The sequence below is a fragment of the Eriocheir sinensis genome, chromosome 39 (genome assembly GCF_024679095.1).
Source record: "Eriocheir sinensis breed Jianghai 21 chromosome 39, ASM2467909v1, whole genome shotgun sequence".
Classification (NCBI taxonomy): Eukaryota; Metazoa; Arthropoda; class Malacostraca; order Decapoda; family Varunidae; genus Eriocheir; species Eriocheir sinensis.
Genome location: NC_066547.1, coordinates 15333668 through 15354134, shown reverse-complemented (window position 1 = coordinate 15354134; position 20467 = coordinate 15333668). Strand labels below are relative to the sequence as shown.

Here is a 20467-nt window from a genome sequence, read left to right as displayed (position 1 = left end):
AGAAGAAACTGGAGATAAAGGTACAGAGAGAAGGATAGAAACTGTTGGAGGGTAGTTTGGAAAGCAAAGATTTGTGCCAGACCCTGTCAAAGGCTTTTGATATGTCCAGCGCAATAGCAAAGGTTTCACTGAAACTGCTAAGAGAGGATGACCAAGAATCAGTTAGGAAGGCAAGCAGATCACCAGTAGAACCTCCCTTGCGGAACCCATACTGGCAATCAGATAGAAGGTCAGAAGTGGAAAGGTGCTTTTGAATCTTCCGGTTAAGGATAGATTCCAAAGCTTTAGATAGACAAGAAAGCAAAGCTATAGGACGGTAGTTTGAGGGATTGGAACGGTCACCGTTCTGAGGCACAGGATGTATGAAGGCATACTTTCAGCAGGAAGGAAAGGTAGATGTTGACAGGCAGAGGCGAAAGAGTTTGACCAGGCAGGGTGTCAGCACGGAAGCACAGTTTCTAAGGACAATAGGAGGCACTCCATCAGGTCCATAAGCCTTTTGAGGATTGAGGCCATAGAGGGCATAGAAAACATCACTCTTAAGAATCTTAATAACAGGCATAAAGGAGTCAGAGGGGGGATGAGTAGGAGGAATATGCCCAGAATCGTCCAGAGTGGAGTTTTTAGAGATGGTTTGAGAGAAGAGTTCAGCCTTAGAGATAGATGAGACGGCGGTGTTGCCGTCAGGACTAAGGAGAGGAGGGAAAGATGAATAAGTGAAGTTGGAGGAGATGTTTTTTGGCTAGATGACAGAGGTCATGGGAACTTGGGAAGGATTAGAAAAAGCATGGTTTTGACATTTTCTATCAATGAAGGAGTTTTTGGTAAGTCTGAGAGGTCATGATTAGCGGGAGTTCGAAGGCTCTGGTACCTTTTGTGAGCTGCCTCTCCATCTTTGATAGCACGAGAACAAGCGTGATTAAACCAAGACTTTTTAGCATGAGGAGTAGAGAAAGAACGTGGAATGTATGCCTCCATTCCAGAGACAATCACCGCTGTGATGCGCTGGGCACACACAGAAGGGTCTCTATCCTGGAAGCAGTAATCATTCCACGGGAAATCGGAAAAGTACATCCTCAGGTTGTCCCACTGAGCTGAAGCAAAATGCCAAAAGCATCGCCTTTTCGGTGGGTCCAGAGGGTGTACAGGAGCGATAGGACAGGATACAAATATAAGGTTGTGATCGGAGGAGCTCAACGGAGAGAACAGTTTGACAGAGTAAGTAAAAGGGTTAGAGGTAAGGAAGAGATCTAGTATGTTGGGCCGGTCTCCAAGACGGTCGGGAATACGTGTAGGGTGTTGAACCAACTGCTCTAGGTCCAGGCTGGTCAATGAAAGAGGATGAAAGCCAAAGCTGGTGGTGAACATTAAAATCTACCAAGATGGAGATTTCAGCGGAGGGAGAGTGGGTCTAGATGTGCTCCACTTTAGAGTTCAAGTAGTCAAAGAATTTTACATAGTTAGTATAGTTAGGTGAGAGATAAACAGCACAGATGTATTTAGTAGTAGAATGACAATGAAGTCTTAGCCAGATGGTGGAAAATTCTGAAGAGTCAAGGTCGTGGGCACGAGAGCAAGTGATGTCGTTGCGCACCTAGGCGCAACATCCAGCTTTGAAATTTAGGATAGAGATAGTAGGAGGGAACAGAGTAGAGATTGCTGTCAGTAGCCTCAGAAACCTGTGTTTCGGTGAGGAAGAGAAGGTGAGGTTTAGAGGAGGAGAGATGGTGTTCCACAAATGAAAATTAGAACGAAGACCGCGAGTGAATTAATATGTAAGAGACTTACATTTTCAATATACATTGATTGAAAATTCATAAGATGGAAAATATAGTGCATACCAGCTTTTCCAATGATGCAGACAAAGTGGTCGGGTGCCCTTCCTCCCAGTGTTGACAGACAACTATCCCTCGCCGCACGCGGCAAATACTGGATGTGTGACGGCGCCCATAGCAACACGACCAGTCCACCGAAACCGTTGTGCGGCATTTTTGGCGCTGCGGTCTTGCTGGCAGTACGGCAGGGTGCGGCTGCCGGAGCGCCTCGTGTGAATGCACCCATAAGTGTCAATGTAAAGCTAAACCATGTGGCATGTGCCGGAGCGGCAAAAACCGCTCGTGTGAAAGGGGCTTAAATTGATGGGCTTGAGTAGATAGTCGCGTGCGGTGAGGCCGCGGGAAGGGGGAGGCATGCAGTTAGCAAGTTCAAAAGAGCAGTCAGGGTGAAAAAAAATATCGATAGAAGATAGAGAGGCAACATGGAGGCGAAATTTAAGAGGTAGAAGACTATCAGTAAGAGGAGGAGAGTTGATGAGACGAAAAGCCTTAGACTCCGCTCTGTCCAAGAGAGCTGTGTGAGTGGAGCCCCCCACACGTGATATGCGTACTCCATACGAGGGCGGACAAGGCCCCTGTATATGGATAGCAACTGTGCGGGGGAGAAGAACTGGCGGAGACGATACAGAACGCCCAACCTCGAGGAAGCTGATTTAGTGAGAGAAGAGATGTGAAGTTTTTATTTAAGATTTTGAGTTAAGGATAGCCCGAGGATATTTAATGTTGAAAAAGGTGACGGTTGAACGTTGTTGAAGAATAGGGGATAGGTGTTTGGAAGATTGTGTCGAGTTGATAGGTGGAGAAATTGGGTTTTTGAGGCATTGAAGGACACAAGGTTCCTTTTACCCCAAGCGGAAATGATAGCAAGGTCTGAGGTTAAGCGTTCTGCAGCCTCCAGTCTGAAGTCTTGTAATTCCTATTGAGAGGGTCTTCTGTTGAAAGAAGTTGAATAATGCAAAGTGGAGTCGTCAGCGTATGAGTGCAGAGGACAGTTTGTTATGGAAAGATCATTGATGAATAACAGGAAGAGAATGGGTGATAGGACAGAGCCCTGTGGAACACCACTTTTGATAGGTTTAGGCGAAGAGCAGTGACCGTCTACCACAGCAGAGATAGAACGGCCGGAAAAAAATATTATATATATATATATATATATATATATATATATATATATATATATATATATATATATATATATATATTATATATATATATATATGTATGCATGTATGTATATGGCCCAGGTCCACAGTCAAGCACCTGGACTGAAAACTTCACCCAGCTATTGAGGTTACAGCCCAGCGTTTATGTGGCCAGCATTATGACTCATTGGCCTTCCCCTGAACTGAGGTGAGGTGACTTGACCTCGTCCTTTTTATCCCTCTAGCAACTCGATTGGGTACGGAAATGGTACGAAGTAAGTACGAAAAGAAGAATCGTACTTTCATACTTTACCGTAGTTAAAGAAATACATCTAACCGTATTTTTGGCCCCAAAATAACCGTACCGTCCCGTAATACTGTCCCGAACATTACCTCACTATATGCCCTGCTAAGCAGTAGATAACTTGCTGGCGATTGCGAGCTCAACTCGTGATCAGGCCGTGGTGAAACACACACACACACACACACACACACGCCCCCCTCCACACACAACGCCATAAAAACGGTGATAATGATTTACTTCTATTTTTTGCATTTTTGAAACATGTTGGAAAAAAATATATATGTATGATCGTCACTTACATGCTTCGCTGCAAGAACTTGCTAAATGCTTATTGTACGTTATTCATCCTTATGAATGATAGAGATCCCAATCACATGAGGTAGAAATCGTAGTCCATGCACTGCAGCAGCTCTCCCTAAGGGATGGTCCCTTCCACACCTGTGGCCTCACAAGTGTGCCACCGTCCCGACCCTATCGCTTGGAGTCGGCTTCTATCGCCATCTCGCAATATCGACAACGTAAGAAAGATCAGAGAACGGAAAAAAAAAAAAACATATTTCGTGTACTCGCTCGAGGCCAGTGTAGGAACTATGCGTTTACCGAAGTGCCAAGCTTATGTGCTCTGTGAGTCATTTTTTATGATAATTACGGTAGGTGCGGGTGGTGTGTGTGTGATGTTAGCTCCCAGGTCCTGCTCACGATTGGCGTTCAGTGTGTTACTTCCCGCACTCCAAGGCGGTCGCAATGACCTTCTTTCTCTTGCTTTGTATCCGTTAAATGATTAATACGAAGAAAAATGATGCGAACACTTTCGATAAAGGTACAAATGTGCAGTGAACATCACGGTGTAACTTACAAGTGATTTTTAGTGGGTGTATCGTGTCATAATTCTTGAATATGCATGTATGTGATCGTAAAGCAGTTTGTGATTGTTATTTTTTCCGATTTTTTTCTGTTAGCTAAGCTCTCAGTTGTTAACCTGCAATGGATTTAAATGACACAGCCCGCAATTTAGTGTATTGAACATAATCAGCTTATCTTTTGGAACACACCTTACCTTCTGAGACAGTAACATACAGGATGAACACATCAACACTATGGACATGTATCATCACTGCAAGACCCTGAGTACATCTATATAGACCACGGTACACAACGAGCACATACTAATGGCAGGCAAGACAACTAATACAATTCACACTTCATAACCAAAAGCAAGAAAACAATTAAAAAAGGATGGACGTTCTCAGGCGTTCCACCCATTTCTTTATCTTTTTCAGGTGAAAAACACCATGTCAAACGTAAAGGCTAGAGCTGGAGACAAAGGCTATGGGCCGTTCAATGCTGACGATCCCAAGAGCGAAGAAAACCAGAAGAACGAAGGTCCGCTAGAACCTTCAGAGAACAACAGGGATGAAGATTGGGGGAGGTCATCCGCCACAACATCCATCTGGAGGCGTCTGTTCTGCTGCATGGACTCGTTGTACCCTCAGCACCCGCTCCTGCCCGCCTCGGTGGTCACCCACAGGAAGATTTCGAGGTGAGGGGATTGCATACTGACTGGCGTTATCGGAGAGAGAGAGAGAGAGAGAGAGAGAGAGAGAGAGAGAGAGAGAGAGAGAGAGAGAGAGAGAGAGAGAGAGAGAGAGAGAAAACACACACACACACACACACACACACACACACACACACACCGCACCGGTAGCTCAGTGGTAAAGCTTTGCGCTGCCAGGTTTCGCAGCCTGGCAGGCAGAGGTTCGAGTCCCACTCAGGCCCGGGACTATTCCACTGATAAAGAGGAGTTACTTTTCCCCTTAACAAGGGTGTGTGGTGTGTGAAAGTCCCAGCAGTACCCAGATATCGACTATAATGACCCTTGTTCTGATCGGAAGGGTACTTTCTGGCGATGACGAGTTTAGCTCGTGATCAGGCCGTGGGTAAATTACACACACACACACACACACACCGCTCCGATAGCTCAGTCGGTTAAAGCGCTGCGCTGCCAGGCATTGCGGCGTGGCAGACAGAGGTTCGAGCCCCGATGAGACCGTTTTTTTTTCCCACTGAGTAGGAGTGGTTACTGTCCCCCCTTAAGCAAGGGGGATGGGGCGTGCGGTGTGTGAGGTCTTGGCAGTACCCAGAGATTGACTAATTAGCCTTACTCTAATCGGGAAGGTATGCTGGCGATTGCGAGTCGGACTCGTGATCAGGCCGCAGTGAAATACACACGCTCTCAAAATATAAGTAGTGGATGTGTCCTTGTAGCAGTACTAATGCTTCAATAACCTTTACGAGCTAATGAGTTGATTGAAGAATTGATTAAACCTGAAACACTTCCGGTGGCGTACTTTTAGAGTGGTATCGGCGGAGTCCCTGGGCAAGGAGGCGGGGGAGGCGGACCCCAGCCCCACCGTCACCGTCCCCCTCGTCACGTCCCTAGACCAGATGACGCCTCAGGAGAAACTGCAACACGTCCGCGCCCTCAACCGCCTCTACTCGACCTCGCCTTCTGCCTCCTCCTCGCCGTCCATTCCTCTGGACCTCCTGCAAACCCCACTGAACCTCAGATGCGGTCAGAAGACGAATGGTAAGATCAGTCATGTGGTATTCATCATCAGCATTATAAGAATATAAGGAGTCTGCAAGAGGTCGGTGGGCCTGTGCAAGGCAGCCCCTGTGAACCTTACCCCACCTAACATCAGTGTCCATGAATTTATCTAATCTATTTTTTTAATGTGACTATTGTATTGGCACTCACAGCATGATTGCTAAGCCTGCTCCACTCATCTACCACCCTGTTGATAAACCACTTCTTGCCGATATCCTTGTTGAATCCGAATTGATCCACTTTAATCCCTTTACTACGTGTCCTACTCAGTTGTCTTACTTGTTATAGTTTATTATTATTATTATTATTATTATTATTATTATTATTATTATTATTATTATTATTATTATTATTATTATTATTATTATTATTATTATTATTATTACTATTATTATAACTTTATTTTTATTTTCTTATCGTCACTGTCATCATTATCACACTGTTGTTACTATTGTCACTGAGTATCACGTATATTTAGATCACCCAAGCGTTTGATGGATTAAACGAAAAGATTTGCATGAATATTTTCGTATGCGAGATGAACGTTTTCCTAATCATATGTAAATCAATACACCCATTACACAAGTAGAGCAACAGAGTACCGTAATAATATAAGATTTCATCGTCGAAAACACCAAGATAAAAGGATCAAGGACATCTGATGTAACGCATCTTTGCCCGAAGTATATGTAGTTCTGGGTTATCGATCAACTTTATTCATCGTCCTTGAGAAGCACCCAGCGCCCCTGATGATATAACAGTTTGCGCAGCGGTGCCCTCATGGCCGTTTCCATCTGGCGGGGTGAAGGTCCATTGTGTTACATGCGGCTCGGTGACCCACTTACCTCGCCGAAAGTGCGGGCGCGCGAGACTTGCCATGCGGGCTGCCTCGGCCAAGGTCACTTCAGTTTTGGTCAAGTGTTTAGATTTATGGAAAGAAATAGGCATAAGTGAAACACACACACACACACACACACACACACACACACACACACACACACACACACACACACACACACACACACACAGGGGTGGAGTGAATATAAGAGTTGTGTATTCGAATACGAATACAAATACTTCAAATTTCAACGAATACGAATACGAATACGAATTCGAATGCATTGCATGGTTTTAATTCGAATACAAATACGATACTTTTTTAAAGTATTCATGGATACATTGATGAATACTTTTCATTGAAAAATACCTTCTTGACGTAACTGGGTACAGCACTGTTCTAAAGTTACGCTACAGGAAAATTAATTCATGAACAATAACTTATGACCGGTGCCATTATTCAATACAGGGTTATCACACTTACCTTACAACATGTAAGGAACAACGGCTGTTATTTCTGATCCTAAATTTTGAAGTATTCGTCAGATCATTCACAGAATACGAATACTTTTCCCTTGTATTTGAATACGAATGAAAATACTTTGAATCCTATCAATAATTATTCGAATACGAATACACCAAATCACTGTATTCGAAAATATTCGAATACGAATACCGAATACGAATACTCCATCCCTGCACACACAATAAAAAAGAAGGCCTGGAGACCCATTCTGGCACCTGCAACACGGCCTCTCGGGAGCCGCTTGACGTCTTAGGCCTCCAGCTCTCCGTGACACCCATCACATGATCCGGAGAAGTATGGGCAAGGGCTTCTCTCGCATCACCGCCGTCAAATATCCTATAATGACCCTTGTTCTGATCGGAAGGGTACTTTCTGGCGATGACGAGTTTAGCTCGTGATCAGGCCGTGGGTAAATTACACACACACACACACACACACACACACACACACACCGCTCCGATAGCTCAGTCGGTTAAAGCGCTGCGCTGCCAGGCTTTGCGGCGTGGCAGACAGAGGTTCGAGCCCCGATGAGACCGTTTTTTTTTCCCACTGAGTAGGAGTGGTTACTGTCCCCCCTTGAGCAAGGGGGATGGGGCGTGCGGTGTGTGAGGTCTTGGCAGTACCCAGAGATTGACTAATTAGCCTTACTCTAATCGGGAAGGTATGCTGGCGATTGCGAGTCGGACTCGTGATCAGGCCGCTTTAGAGTCTTCAATAATTCTGCAATGAATTTTCCCTACGCTACGGTCTTTTGTCGAATCGCATCGCTACAGTTTCCATTGAGTCGAAGAGTTTCTCGTAGGCAATGCGTCCTAAACAAAGGGTTTTCAGTACTCATATGTTTTCCCTGTTACTTTTTTCATTGCCTCGATGTGATCTGTGGTGTAGAACCCACTTCGAAAACAACCTTGTTTCCTGGGCTCGTTAGAGTCTGATGTGTTCGAAATGGGTTGTGACATTTTTTATGAATAATTTGTACTAGATAAACTGACAGAAAGCTGATAGGGCATAATAGCTCTTGAGATCTGTAAGGACTCTTTTCATAATTATGTATCAATAGTTGCTACATTTTTTCAGACTTTCGGTATTTTTCCTTTCGTGAGACATAGTGAAAGGTTTGATAGATTTTCGACGACGAGTTCTCCGACGTCCATTAATAAAATCTACACTAATATCATCTCCGGGGGTTTTCAATCTTTTCATACTTTGTGATTCTTTAATTTTTCATCTTTCGACATATAATCTTATATAGATATACGATTTTACTTAAATCGGGCGCTGAAGGAAGCTCCTTAATCACTTTTATTTTTTCTCTTTTGTTTTTCTGCTATTCTGTGCCTCCAGTCTCCATTTTTTTGTGTAAACATTCCCTAAACTTTTTAATATCATCACAGCGTCTCCTGAGTGTCCTTCCATTTGGTCTTCTCGTATCGGCTATTTCCCGGTCTGTCACTCTTTTTGTCCCTCTTTTGTCCTTCCTCTACATATGTGTCCTGACCATTGCTATTTCTTAATATTAATTTTCTTTACAAAGATAAGGCTCCTGCATATGAAAACTTTTGTATCCTGAAAATTGTAGCCTACATTTGAAATTGGTACGATATTTGACTTTTCATATAGATATTTTATTAACTTTATTCATGCCAATTTTATGTGTTCTGAGAAAATTCAGTTGAAAACGTTGCCTTCTGATGTTACATCACTTATTTTGATCATCGCCATCATCTGATTCCTCCAGGCTTGTCAGGAGACGGGCTCGGGAGGCAGGAAAGTGAGAGTCCTTCCCATAGCAACCAACAGACTCCCTTGACAGCGTCCCCAGGTAGTGCCCGACGGCTCCCTTCCACTCCGTCAAGCAGCCCTCGCCCTGCCCGCCCAACGCAGCTATTCTTCGCCTCTCCCTCCATTCATAGCAGAGACAGCTCTTCTCCCACACCCACGGGAGGCTCGACTGCTAGCACGCCCTTGACGCCCCGCAGTCGCTCTGGCAGCTGGGAGGTGGTGAAGGCCGGATTCTCCAGTTTGATGAGAGCTGTCACACCCACGTCTCGACCTGAATCGAGCCTCTCCACCACAGGTAAAAGTGATCTATTGCCCACCTGCAGGCTAGTTAACTTCGCAGTGAGCATGCGAATATTGCGCTCTGAGTGTTTTATTCATATCCAGTTTGGGACTTGTGAAGGCGTCTGTCACTATCACTGTTAAAAGTAATTCATGCAGCCCCGCCGAACTAAACGTGCAAACACAGAGACTCACCTCTGCGTGTGTAAATGTACAGACACAGAGATTCACCTCTGCGCGTGTAAATGTACAGACATAGAGATTCACCTCTGCGCGTGTAAATGTACAGAAACAGAGATTCACCTCTGCGCGTGTAAATGTACAGACATAGAGATTCACCTCTGCGCGTGTAAATGTACAGAAACAGAGATTCACCTCTGCGCGTGTAAATGTACAGACATAGAGATTCACCTCTGCGCGTGTAAATGTACAGACATAGAGATTCACCTCTGCGCGTGTAAATGTATATATACAGAGAGAGACTAATCTCTGTGTGTAAATGTAAAGACGCAGAGATTTACTTCTACGTGTGTAGATGTACAGACACAGATTTACTTTTGCGTGTGTAAATATACAGACACAGAGCTTTACTTCTCGTGTGTAATTATAGACACATGTAGAGACTTAGGTGTGTGTAATTCACCACCACGGCCTGACCACGTGTTGGACTCGTAATCGCCAGCAGGTACCCTCCCGAGATGAGCAAGTGCTCTTTATCGTCGATCTATGGGTACTGCCAGGACCCCACACACCACACACCCTTGCTGAAGGGGGGACAGTAACCACTCCTAGTCAACGGAAAGAATCCGGCCTTAGCGGGGTAGAACCGCTGCTCTGTCAGACCGTGAAGCCTGGCAGTGCAGCGCTCTAACTAGTTGCGCCACGGAGTGTGTGTGTGTGTGTGTGTGTGTGTGTGTGTGTGTGTGTGTGTGTGTGTGTGTGTAAATATACAGACAGTGATTTACTTCTGCGTGTGTAAACATACTCACACCTGTATAACACGTTTTATCATGCAAATAATTGAAAAAAAGTCTTGAGAAATAACACATGAGAGGAAAACAAAACTTTGGCCTCTGGTCTTCATGCTGTTGCAAAGCCAAGTAAAATCATGCTTCGTGAGATGTCTTTTTTTTTCTGCTTATGTCTTTGCTAAATACCTTCCTTGATTGTCATTTTCGCATCTGACGATGATTTTGAATTATATTTCGTCACATGAAATTGAAAAAAAAAAATGCTAGGAGTGAGACTATGTTATATTATGACTTTCATATGAAGGCAGGGGTCATAATCATTTGTTCTCATGGCGTGTTCCCGGGAGGCAAACAACGACTCCTTGAAATGCCAGACCGAGAATTTTAATTTTTAAGTGACATTTTTTTCTAATTCGATTTAAACCAAATGCTAAGTTGGTAACAATATGGGACTTCAGGAAGCTAACGCTGTAGCGCGGTGAAAAGGAAATTTTAATGGAATGGTTTCTCACTGGCTTCGTTTTTTGAAAGCTTTAAAGAACCAGGGACGCATTCTTTCTCAGTTATATTTTGATTAAAAATTCTTAAATAAATGAAAAATTGTGATGTTTCCCCCTCTGTTATATCTGTGAGTTGTTTGGATTATATGAATAAAAAGTCTGGTCCTCTGCTTCACCACTCTAAAAGGGAAAGAAAGTTACTGTCTTCCCGCATGTTCGTCCCTGAGATTCAGCGGCAGACGGGTTTTAGAAGTCTGTTCCAGAGTGACTTTGTTTACTTTTAATTCGGCCATTGGTACAGATAAGGACAACCCTATTCCCTGGGGTGCAGGCTGATACGCATCCGCAGAGAGGAGGAAAGGTTCTGACCTGTATCTGTGAGATGTGACCCGTATTTGGGGTAAAAGTGGAACAGTCACCCGCCGCGAACAAGTGTATTTGTTATTAGCACACCTGCACCGTTGCCTGTACCTTCCCTTTCCTTTGTCAGATCACAAGTGTTCCGACACTCGGTAGGCCAGTTGTGTGCTTTTCTGGCGGCGTGACACATTCCCCGCCTCAGTCAAAAAGGACGCCGAGCAACACCAACACAATTATCTTTAATTAAAAAGGATTGTGAGCACAAAAACTAGAGATGAAATACGGTGCGTATCGACGCTACTTTTCAGATTTTTGCACCTTGACCTTGATACATTGTAAAGATCGTAAGGATAACCGCAAATATCATTAGGGACTATGAAAGTACGAATGGACTTGTAACTTGATTAATTTTATCTTCGGGGATGATGACTATAGCGCATGCAGCATTACAGCGTTTTTTCTTCTAAATTCACTTGCCCCTCGATCTTGTAATGTATTGATGGTAAAAGAAAAAAAGTGGCACGACTTTTAGCGTTCATGTGTGTTTACTTCCAGGTCAGGGCGATGAGAGTCAGGCGTCAGACGAGGGGCCGGAGGCGGTGAGGCCAGCCACGGGAGGTCTCGACGACCCCGCCAGGGAATGTTACGGCGCTGTCACTCTGGCTGTGTTGGGCTGGCAGGGCCGCTGGTAAGTCGCGATCGCCGGGTAACCAATCTAACATACAAAGCCCAGGAATTAGGAGGAAGGGTTGTTCGTATGCTTGCACGCGATGAACACTTGCTCGGTGAATAACAGTATGTGAGAACCATGGCAGCGGTGAGTGGCAAGACAATGTGGCTGGTGATGTTCTTATTAGCCGCGAAACGGTTTGGTATTGCTTTTAGACTGGTGTGTGAAGTTTATCGGAAGAAAGTAAACAGAAGACATAACTAACATGTTTTAGCTCGATGATGAAGAATTTCATGTTTCACACACACACACACACACACACACACACACACACACACACACCGGTAGCTCAATCGGTTAGAGCGCCGCGCTGCAAGGCTTCCCGGCCAAACAGGCGGCAACTTCGAGCCCCGCTCGAAGATAAAAACAAACCTACATGAATTTTTTAGTGGACCCAAAGTTAGCGGAGGAAGAACTACATTCAGCGGAATCTAATTGGCCCGCTAGCTCTTTCCAAACGAAAAAGTTAGCTTCGCTAATTAGCGGTTGGCGGATTAGCGGAACCGTGCCCACCACTGAGTCCAACCATATGATTGTAAGGTGATTATTTTGTAAATACCTCCGTGTTAAACGTAAAGGGAATGTAATCCAGAGAAAACTATCATCAAAACTGAAGCTTCTCAAATGAAAAACTCCTCCTGGCCAGGGTGCGCGTGGGCGTGAACGGGCTGACGGGCCTGCCGTGGGTTGGTGGGTCGGGGGGCATCATGCTGGAGGTGGCCGTCAACCCCGGCGGTCGTTCCCGCTGGATGGCGCTGCCTCACGCACACGGGCCCTCCATAAACGTTAAGGTATGTAACCGTATCCTTTATTAATTACTGTTTGCTTTATTGCTGAACTGAAAAATGAACATGAATATTTAATTCATGTTTGTTCTATTCCCGGAACGACAGGTTTGCGTGAGGCATTTATTTAGTACGGCCAGGACAGGAAATTATATGACCTAATACAGTAGCAGTAGCCCGACAAAGAGTGTATAGTTGTTTATGAGTTAGAGTATTCATGTGTCAGTGACAGAATGCTGCCTGTTTCCTTTCAGTATTTTTTCAAAACTGCTTCTCAGGAAAAAATAAATACCTTAATTGTTTTTTTTCCAATATTCAACATTGATATCTCATTTTATAGATAATCTGTTGCATACTGGGCCGTGATTGAAAGTTTTATATTGTTTCATATTTCTGAGTATATTTAGTGTAATAAAAGCAATACGAAAAATCATCCATTCACTGTTCCATGCACATTTACTATGAAGATAGAGGACATCACCGTTTTTGCATTTGGCATTTAAAATGGTGGCTGCAAGGAGTACATCGTCCTAGAAATAATGAAAATGCCTCCTTAGCAACAAATAAATCGTGGCGTTAAAGGAATTTACAAAACCTTCGCTAAAAATCTATAGAAAATTGCACTTGAAGTGCAAGCTGAAAACATAATCATATTAAACACTAATCAGAAACTAAACTACCAAATAAAAAAGCAGAAACATAAAATTATAATCAGACAGAAACACAATAGAAACAGTAGAACTTACAAATAATAAATTTATTTAGTATTTTCATTGTTTATGACACACTTTTTTCTAAAAAGATATCGCCTCATAAACCTCCTGTCTGAATACGGTGGTTATCAGGGTCACTCCGGAACAAAGGGTGCAGAGAATATCCAGGGTAATGGATCAGGCTAACATTAGAACTCTTGCACTTTCAATCCTACTGTCAGTTGTGGACTTACAGGAGAGAATCTGTTAGTACTTATGGAGAGGCTTTCGAATATCAACTGGGATGTGCGGTAAGAGGGTTTGTATGAGGAAAAAAAGTGCGTATGGACGGTCATGCATTTTACTGTAGAGGCAAGCCTGGGGGTAGCAAGATGGGACACAGGGAAGGATTTTTAATTCGTATAAGGCTAGAAAAGAACTTGATCGAATTCTTTAGTATAAAGGAGTTCGTGGCATCAGTTACATTTAACAATCTAAAAAATAATTCAATTGTATGCCCTAACATGTTGAGGACATGGGCAGTTTTTTCGAATATGTTCAATTAATTATAGGCAGAAGGCATGTACACTATAATGCTATCATGTAAGATTTTAAAGCTAAAGTAAAGAGGTAAATGTTGAAGAAACTGCGTAGGGAGACATGTCACAGATTCAAAAATTGAAAGACGACAAATTCGATAACGGTGAAAAAAAAAAATCCTATAAATTATGAATACAAGGGGCATAGATAGATAGATAGATAGAAAGATCTCTCTCTCTCTCTCTCTCTCTCTCTCTCTCTCTCTCTCTCTCTCTCTCTCTCTCTCTCTCTCTCTCTCTCTCTCTCTCTCTCTCTCTCTCTATATATATATATATATATATATATATACAAGTGTATTTGTATAATTTACGAACGCATTATATGCAAAAAAAAAAAAAAAAAAAAAAATCGATTACATTACTCAGCAGAAGAATAAACTAAGTTGTGCCTGCAGCTGGAGGTGCTGGCGAAGGGGCCGCGGGAGGCCAAAGCGAAGCGACGGGGCGTGGTGCGCGTCTCGGTGTGGGTGTGCGGGAGAATATGGAAACACGCGGCTATCGGCACGGCTCTCATCCCTCTTGCTGAGTCTTCGGATTACATCACGGCGCCTCTGCACAACCACTCCCAGGTAACCTTATAAAGTGTAACATATATATTATCATGTACATATGAATGTATGACTGTATGTGTCGAAACACAAGGTCAGTGTCACCACAGGCTGTTAGTGGACACGTAGGTGCTTATGTGTGCTTATGGTGTGCTTATGATCGTGAGAACCAAGCTGGGTTGACGCTAAATCAGCACTCATCAGCACCGGAACGTTGTAAGTTCCGGAAAGTCATCACCGGAAGATCAACACTTCCGGCGAACCAGCAACGCAAATAAAAAGAGTGAGCAGCGCCAAGAAGAGTGAAGAAGACGGGTAGCGGGCGGAGCTCGGCTTTTTGGCTTTTTGGCTTTTTGGCATGAGGAATAGAGAAAGTACATGTAATGTATGCCTCCATTTCAGAGACAATCACCTCTGTGATGCGCTGGGCACACACAGAGGGGTCTCTCTCCTGGAAGCAATAATCATTCCAAGGGAAATCGGAGATATACATCCTCAGGTCGTCCCACCGTGCTGTGTAGTGCTGACTTGCATGGTGGGCGAGCCTCCCATAACCCACTTAGCCAGTGGGATACCTCTCTGGCCGACTGGTTAAGGAGTGGCTCTCTCGTCTCGCTGGTCGCGGGTTCGATCCCCCGGCGCCGGCAAAACCTTTCCTTGCCTGGATTAATTTCTCGTGTTTCGTTACACGCAGAGATCGTGTTGGAGTATAGAAAAGAGAAAATTCAGGTATTTCACTGGTGGCAAGGCGGTAGCATCCTCTCCTGTGATTCTGTTGTGTCTCCCCGAAGGGGTAACAGGTTGAGTGATGGCCCATGCTCTCCGAAGCTCATAGAAAATGGGAACTCAACACACAAAAATTAATCTAAATAGGAATGGGGAGCCGTGTAGTGCTGACTTACCTGATGGGCGAGCCTCCCATAACCCACTTAGCCAGTGGGGTACCTCTTTGGCCGACTGGTTAAGGAGCGGCTCTCCCGTCTCACTGGTCGCGGGTTCGATCCCCGGCGCCGGTAAAACCTTTCCTTGTCTGGATTAATTTATCATGTGTTTCGTTACACGCGGTGGTCGTGTGGGAGCATAGTAAAGAGCAAATTCAGGCATTTCAGCTGAAGCAAAATGCCAGAAGCATCGCCTCTTCGGTGGGTCCAGAGGGTGTATAGGAGCGATAGGACAGGATACAGAAATAAGGTTGTGATCGGAGGAGCCCAACGGAGAGAACAGTTTGACAGAGTAAGCAGAAGGGTTAGAGGTAAGGAAGAGGTCTAGTATGTTGGGCCGGTCTCCTATGGCAGTAAGACTTGAATCCCTCAGGTGGATAGCGAGTCAGCCAATAATGATCTGTCCCATCGGGGTGACACACTACACTGTAACAGTAGCTATTTGTATATCATCAATGGAATAAGAAACTGATCCACTCGGGAGATTGTACTTTATCCCAAAATTTGCCCGGTATGTGAACCCGGGCCAAGACGTGAGGCAGATATTCTAGCGTCAAGCAAAAGGTTTTTGATGTCTTAATCTACTTCCGGGCCATATTACGAGTACACTATAGAAACTTATCTACTACTACTACTACTACTACTACTTCTACAACTACTACTACTACTACTACTACTACTACTACTACTACTACTACTACTACTACTACTACTACTACTACTACTACTACTACTACTACTACTACTACTACTACTACTACTACTACTACTACTCCTTTTTCAAATACTCCCTCTACTGCTATTGCTGCTGCTCCACCACCACTACCACCATCACCACCGCCATCACTTCCACAGCTGACGGAGGAGCTGGGGCTGGTCGAGGTGTCACTGCGCTGCGAGTACCCAGGCGTGCTAGACGAAGGCGCTAGGGCAGGGCAGGGGGAGGCCAGACTCATTCTCGAAGTACTTAGAGCAAAAAACCTCCGGCCTTATCACCCCGGGACCCTAGGGAAGGCGGCGCCCTCCAGGATGAGAGGTGGGAGCTTGCCAAGAGGCTGTGGGGATTTGTGCTTGTATATATATATATATATATATATATATATATATATATATATATATATATATATATATATATATATATATATATATATATATATATATATATATATATATATATATATATATATATATATATATATATATATATATATATATATACAGTTTTCATTTTCTTATGTTTCTTTGTTTGTTGTGTATCTTAAGATAGTTATTACCCTACCTCGCTCTCCCTACATTTCTGTTATCATATATATGTTCTCTCCTTCTCTTCCTCCTCTCGTCGCTTTCGCTTTCATTATCTCTTTCTCGGCGTCTCAGGTGTTTGGGAGATGCTGAACAGGCAGCTCATTGTGTTGGCACTTCTCCCACTTTACCCTTACAAAAATAGTAACGATAATGATGACCAGTATTGCAATGATATTGAATATGATATGAAAATAGTCGAGGAAATGTATTTGTTGGATATCAGTCTGGGCAATGATTCAGCTGAGCTCCGAGTAACAATCCTTCATCTATGATTTCTTCCCGTGAAAGGGAATTCAGATATAAATATCCTGTTGGTGAAATATTGATCCCATAGTTTATTAAGCTTTCGCCGCCTGGTGCAGATGACGTGGAGGTGGTGTGTCGTGCTGGCCTGTGGGTGAAGGGGGATCGCACTGAGCGGGTCACCTCCACCCCTGTCAAGCTGCCTGTCACCCAGGACCCTGTCATCCGTACCCGATCTGTCTTCACACTGCCCCGGAACAGTCTGCAGCACGCTGCCATCATCCTCAAGGTCAGATATCTCATCCCACACTTTCAGCTTAGGCCATGAATTCCCAACCTTATTTTCTTGCTTGCATAACCGCTACCTCACTGATTAGACCTCCCCCCCCCTACTAAGATTCGGAAATTCATTTATATATATATATATATATATATATATATATATATATATATATATATATATATATATATATATATATATATATATATATATATATATATATATATATGTATGTATATATATATATATATATATATATATATATATATATATATATATATATATATATATATATATATATATATAGATATATATATATATATATATATATATAGGGAGTCTGCAAGAGGTCGGTTGGCCTATTCAAGGCAGCTCCTGTACAATCAACCCCACCTTACCTCACCATCCATGGCATTATCTAACCTCTTCTTGAATGTATCTATGGTATTGGCTCTCACAACATGGCTCCCAAGCCTGTTCCATTCAACTACCACTCTATTGGTGAACCAATTCCTGCCTATGCCTTTGTTGAATCTGAATTTGTCTAATTTAAAACCATTGTTACGCGTCCTACCTGGCTCTTTTACTCTCAAAATCTTATTGACATCCCCTTTATTAAAGCCCTTCATCCATTTATAGACTTCGATCAAGTCTCCTCGCAACCTTCGCCTTTCTAGAGAGTGTAGATTTAAATGCTTCAGCTTGTCTTCATAAGACGATCTGAGGATGTTCTTTTCCGATATCCCGTGGAATGATTACTGCTTCCAGGAGAGAGACCCTTCCGTGTGTACCCAGCGCATCACAGAGGTGATTGTCTCTGAAATGGAGGCATACATTCCACGTACTTTCTCAAGTACTTTCTCAAGCTCATCCCTCTACTGTCCAAACTCCTTATGCAAGAGTTAACCAGCATCTTCACTCTTTCATCCATCACGCTGGTAAACTCTGGAACAATCTTCCTTCATCTGTATTTCCTCCTGCCTACGACTTGAACTCTTTCAAAAGGAGGGTATCAGGACACCTTTCCTCCCGAAATTGACCTCTTTCGGCCACCCCTTTTGATTTTTTTTTTTTTAGGAGCAGCGAGTAGAGGGCTTTTTTTTATATTATTGTTTCCTTTCTTGTGCCCTTGAGCTGCCTCCTTTGTTGTAAAAAAGACAATTTAATTATCGATATCATACTCAACGAAACCTACTTGAGGAACTCGAATAAGAAAAATGATGTCACAAACATGTGTGCGACTTGACGATCGCCCTCTCAGGATGAATCAGGCCAAGCTCCAGTGGTCCATCGAGGGCTCCCATTCCACCAACCTCAAATTTTTTAGCCCTCTTTAATTTCTGAAGTCATAATCTTTAATAGCACGTAAAAAAAGCAGATGAAATATGAGAGGGTGTTGACAATGGATCTCTCCCAGGTGATATACACAAACAAGTGGGCAGGTGAGGACATCGTGGGCCGAGTGCAGCTAGGGCCGCTCCTGTACCTGGGCAGCTTCTCAGAGCACCAATCCTGTACCTATGAGCCCTCTTATAACACCGCCATCACCCTCTCCCACTGGGGCCTGGCACTCAAGACTCCGGGTCCCACCACCTTTTGGCACTACCTGCAGACATGAGGTGTTGCCCCTATCGTCAGGAGTCGTTACTAAGGACAGGTGAGAAAACTTTCGTCTGTGTTATGGTAAATTGTATATATAGGTTCTTTCAATATAACATTATGGTTATTTTGAACATAAATAAATGTTGAACTCTTATTAAATGTGATGTGATATACTAATAAACATAGCTGTTCTATAATTCATGACGAACCGTTCCATCACAACTGTCGGATTCAACCCCCTGACGGGGCATCGGATCAGGTGCTTCACTAAGCTCCTCCCGCCCAGCATCACCTAACTGGGGGCAGCGATGGCTTGCCTTAGGTGCCTATCGCGGCACAGGGCTCATAATAAATGTAATCATACCGTGACATATTGTTCTATCACCGCGTCTGGATTCGAACCTCTGATGGGGCGTTGGAGCACCTCGGGTATCTGGAAGGTTAAAGTACAGGGTCACTAGAGACGGAAGGGGTTCGAATCCGACCAAGGTGAATGAATATTCTATTTTATAGATCATGCTTAATCTGTATATAAAGGTATATCTATTTTTTTACTAAATGTGGTGTAATATAGTAATAAACATATTTTACTTTATGAAATTTGCTTAAAATGTACACTATTTAACACTGATTGAAGAGAAGAACCTCAAATATGATTCCTAATCAAAGTAAGAGTCTGGTTTTTATGTTAATTGAGGTTATCTTGGAGCTTTTAACAGACATAGTTTCATTGCTCTATGTACATTATAAGCGTTTGAAAGAAATGAAAAGCCAAAAAAGATGTGAAAAATAATACCCTTCCGCAAAGAAAAACATCCGGGAAAAATTGATGCTGCCAGTGTCAAAACCTTGCACGGACGTAAAGCACCAGAGTGTAAAATATTCTTGCCTGATTTCAACAAATCCATTCCTTGTAGTTGCCGAGAAATTCTGTTTCAAATGTTAAATTAAACTAAATTCAATAAATTTTGTATGTAATAATGTTTGTAATGTTTGAAAGAATGCACCAATACAGATGGTGTGCATCGAAATTATCCAGGAAATAATAATACTGAAATTCTAAAATTTGAAAAGATTGATAAATATTTGTAGCTTGATTACAAGTCAAGCGTGATAAAAAAAGATGTTGAGAAAAACGCGCGTGAAAGTTTGCACTTTTTTTTTTAATTATCGTCGTCACTAGTGTTAATTTTCGATATTTTTCGATTTTCCCTTAACTTTTACTAAATGTGATGTTTTATACTAATAAATATTACTGATTTGTATATATTCACCATGTACATAATTTTATTTTAAACTCTTAATAGATGTTGTGTTATATATGCTACTAATAAACATATGTTTACTTGCTGCATGAACAGTTTATACCTAATATAGTGACCAGGAAAAATGTAATATATACTGTTATAAGAGGAGATTTACATAATTCCTCGTTTCCCCTTTCACTATGGCATAGACTGATCTTTGTATCCCAGTGGTTACACCTTATATTCCATCGTTCATAGTTGCCTTGGGCTGGGAAGCTGCAATGCGGGGATTGCTCACCCTCCGTGCTTGTCCTTGAAGGGTGGACGGACTGCACATTCCTAACACAGTGC

General features: G+C 43.1%; 1 protein-coding gene across 4 annotated transcripts; it reads left to right on the top strand.

The window, feature by feature from the left end:
* Positions 1 to 4000: 4000 nt before the first annotated feature.
* On the top strand, positions 4001 to 20216 carry LOC127009057 (uncharacterized). Of its 4 annotated transcripts, none has more exons than XM_050881768.1 (11): positions 4001 to 4101; positions 4562 to 4821; positions 5636 to 5868; positions 8991 to 9329; positions 11700 to 11832; positions 12521 to 12665; positions 14346 to 14519; positions 16295 to 16475; positions 17107 to 17276; positions 18685 to 18924; positions 19129 to 20216. In XM_050881768.1, exons 1-10 carry the CDS (start codon positions 4078 to 4080, stop codon positions 18883 to 18885), a joined length of 1860 nt encoding a protein of 619 aa, XP_050737725.1. In that variant the 5' UTR covers positions 4001 to 4077; the 3' UTR covers positions 18886 to 18924; positions 19129 to 20216. The 4 variants fall into 4 exon arrangements, with proteins under 4 accessions (XP_050737725.1, XP_050737724.1, XP_050737727.1 ...); XM_050881770.1 differs by adding an exon at positions 4241 to 4429 and having other exon boundaries at positions 4005 to 4101; positions 18685 to 20216; XM_050881767.1 differs by having other exon boundaries at positions 18685 to 20216.
* Positions 20217 to 20467: the final 251 nt, after the last annotated feature.

Coding starts and splice junctions, on each gene's coding strand:
- LOC127009057 (XM_050881768.1), top strand. CDS start 4,078: ATGATGCGAACACTTTCGATAAAG. Junction 5,869..8,990: donor ATGCGGTCAGAAGACGAATG/GTAAGATCAGTC, acceptor TGATTCCTCCAG/GCTTGTCAGGAGACGGGCTC. Junction 11,833..12,520: donor TTGGGCTGGCAGGGCCGCTG/GTAAGTCGCGAT, acceptor CCTCCTGGCCAG/GGTGCGCGTGGGCGTGAACG.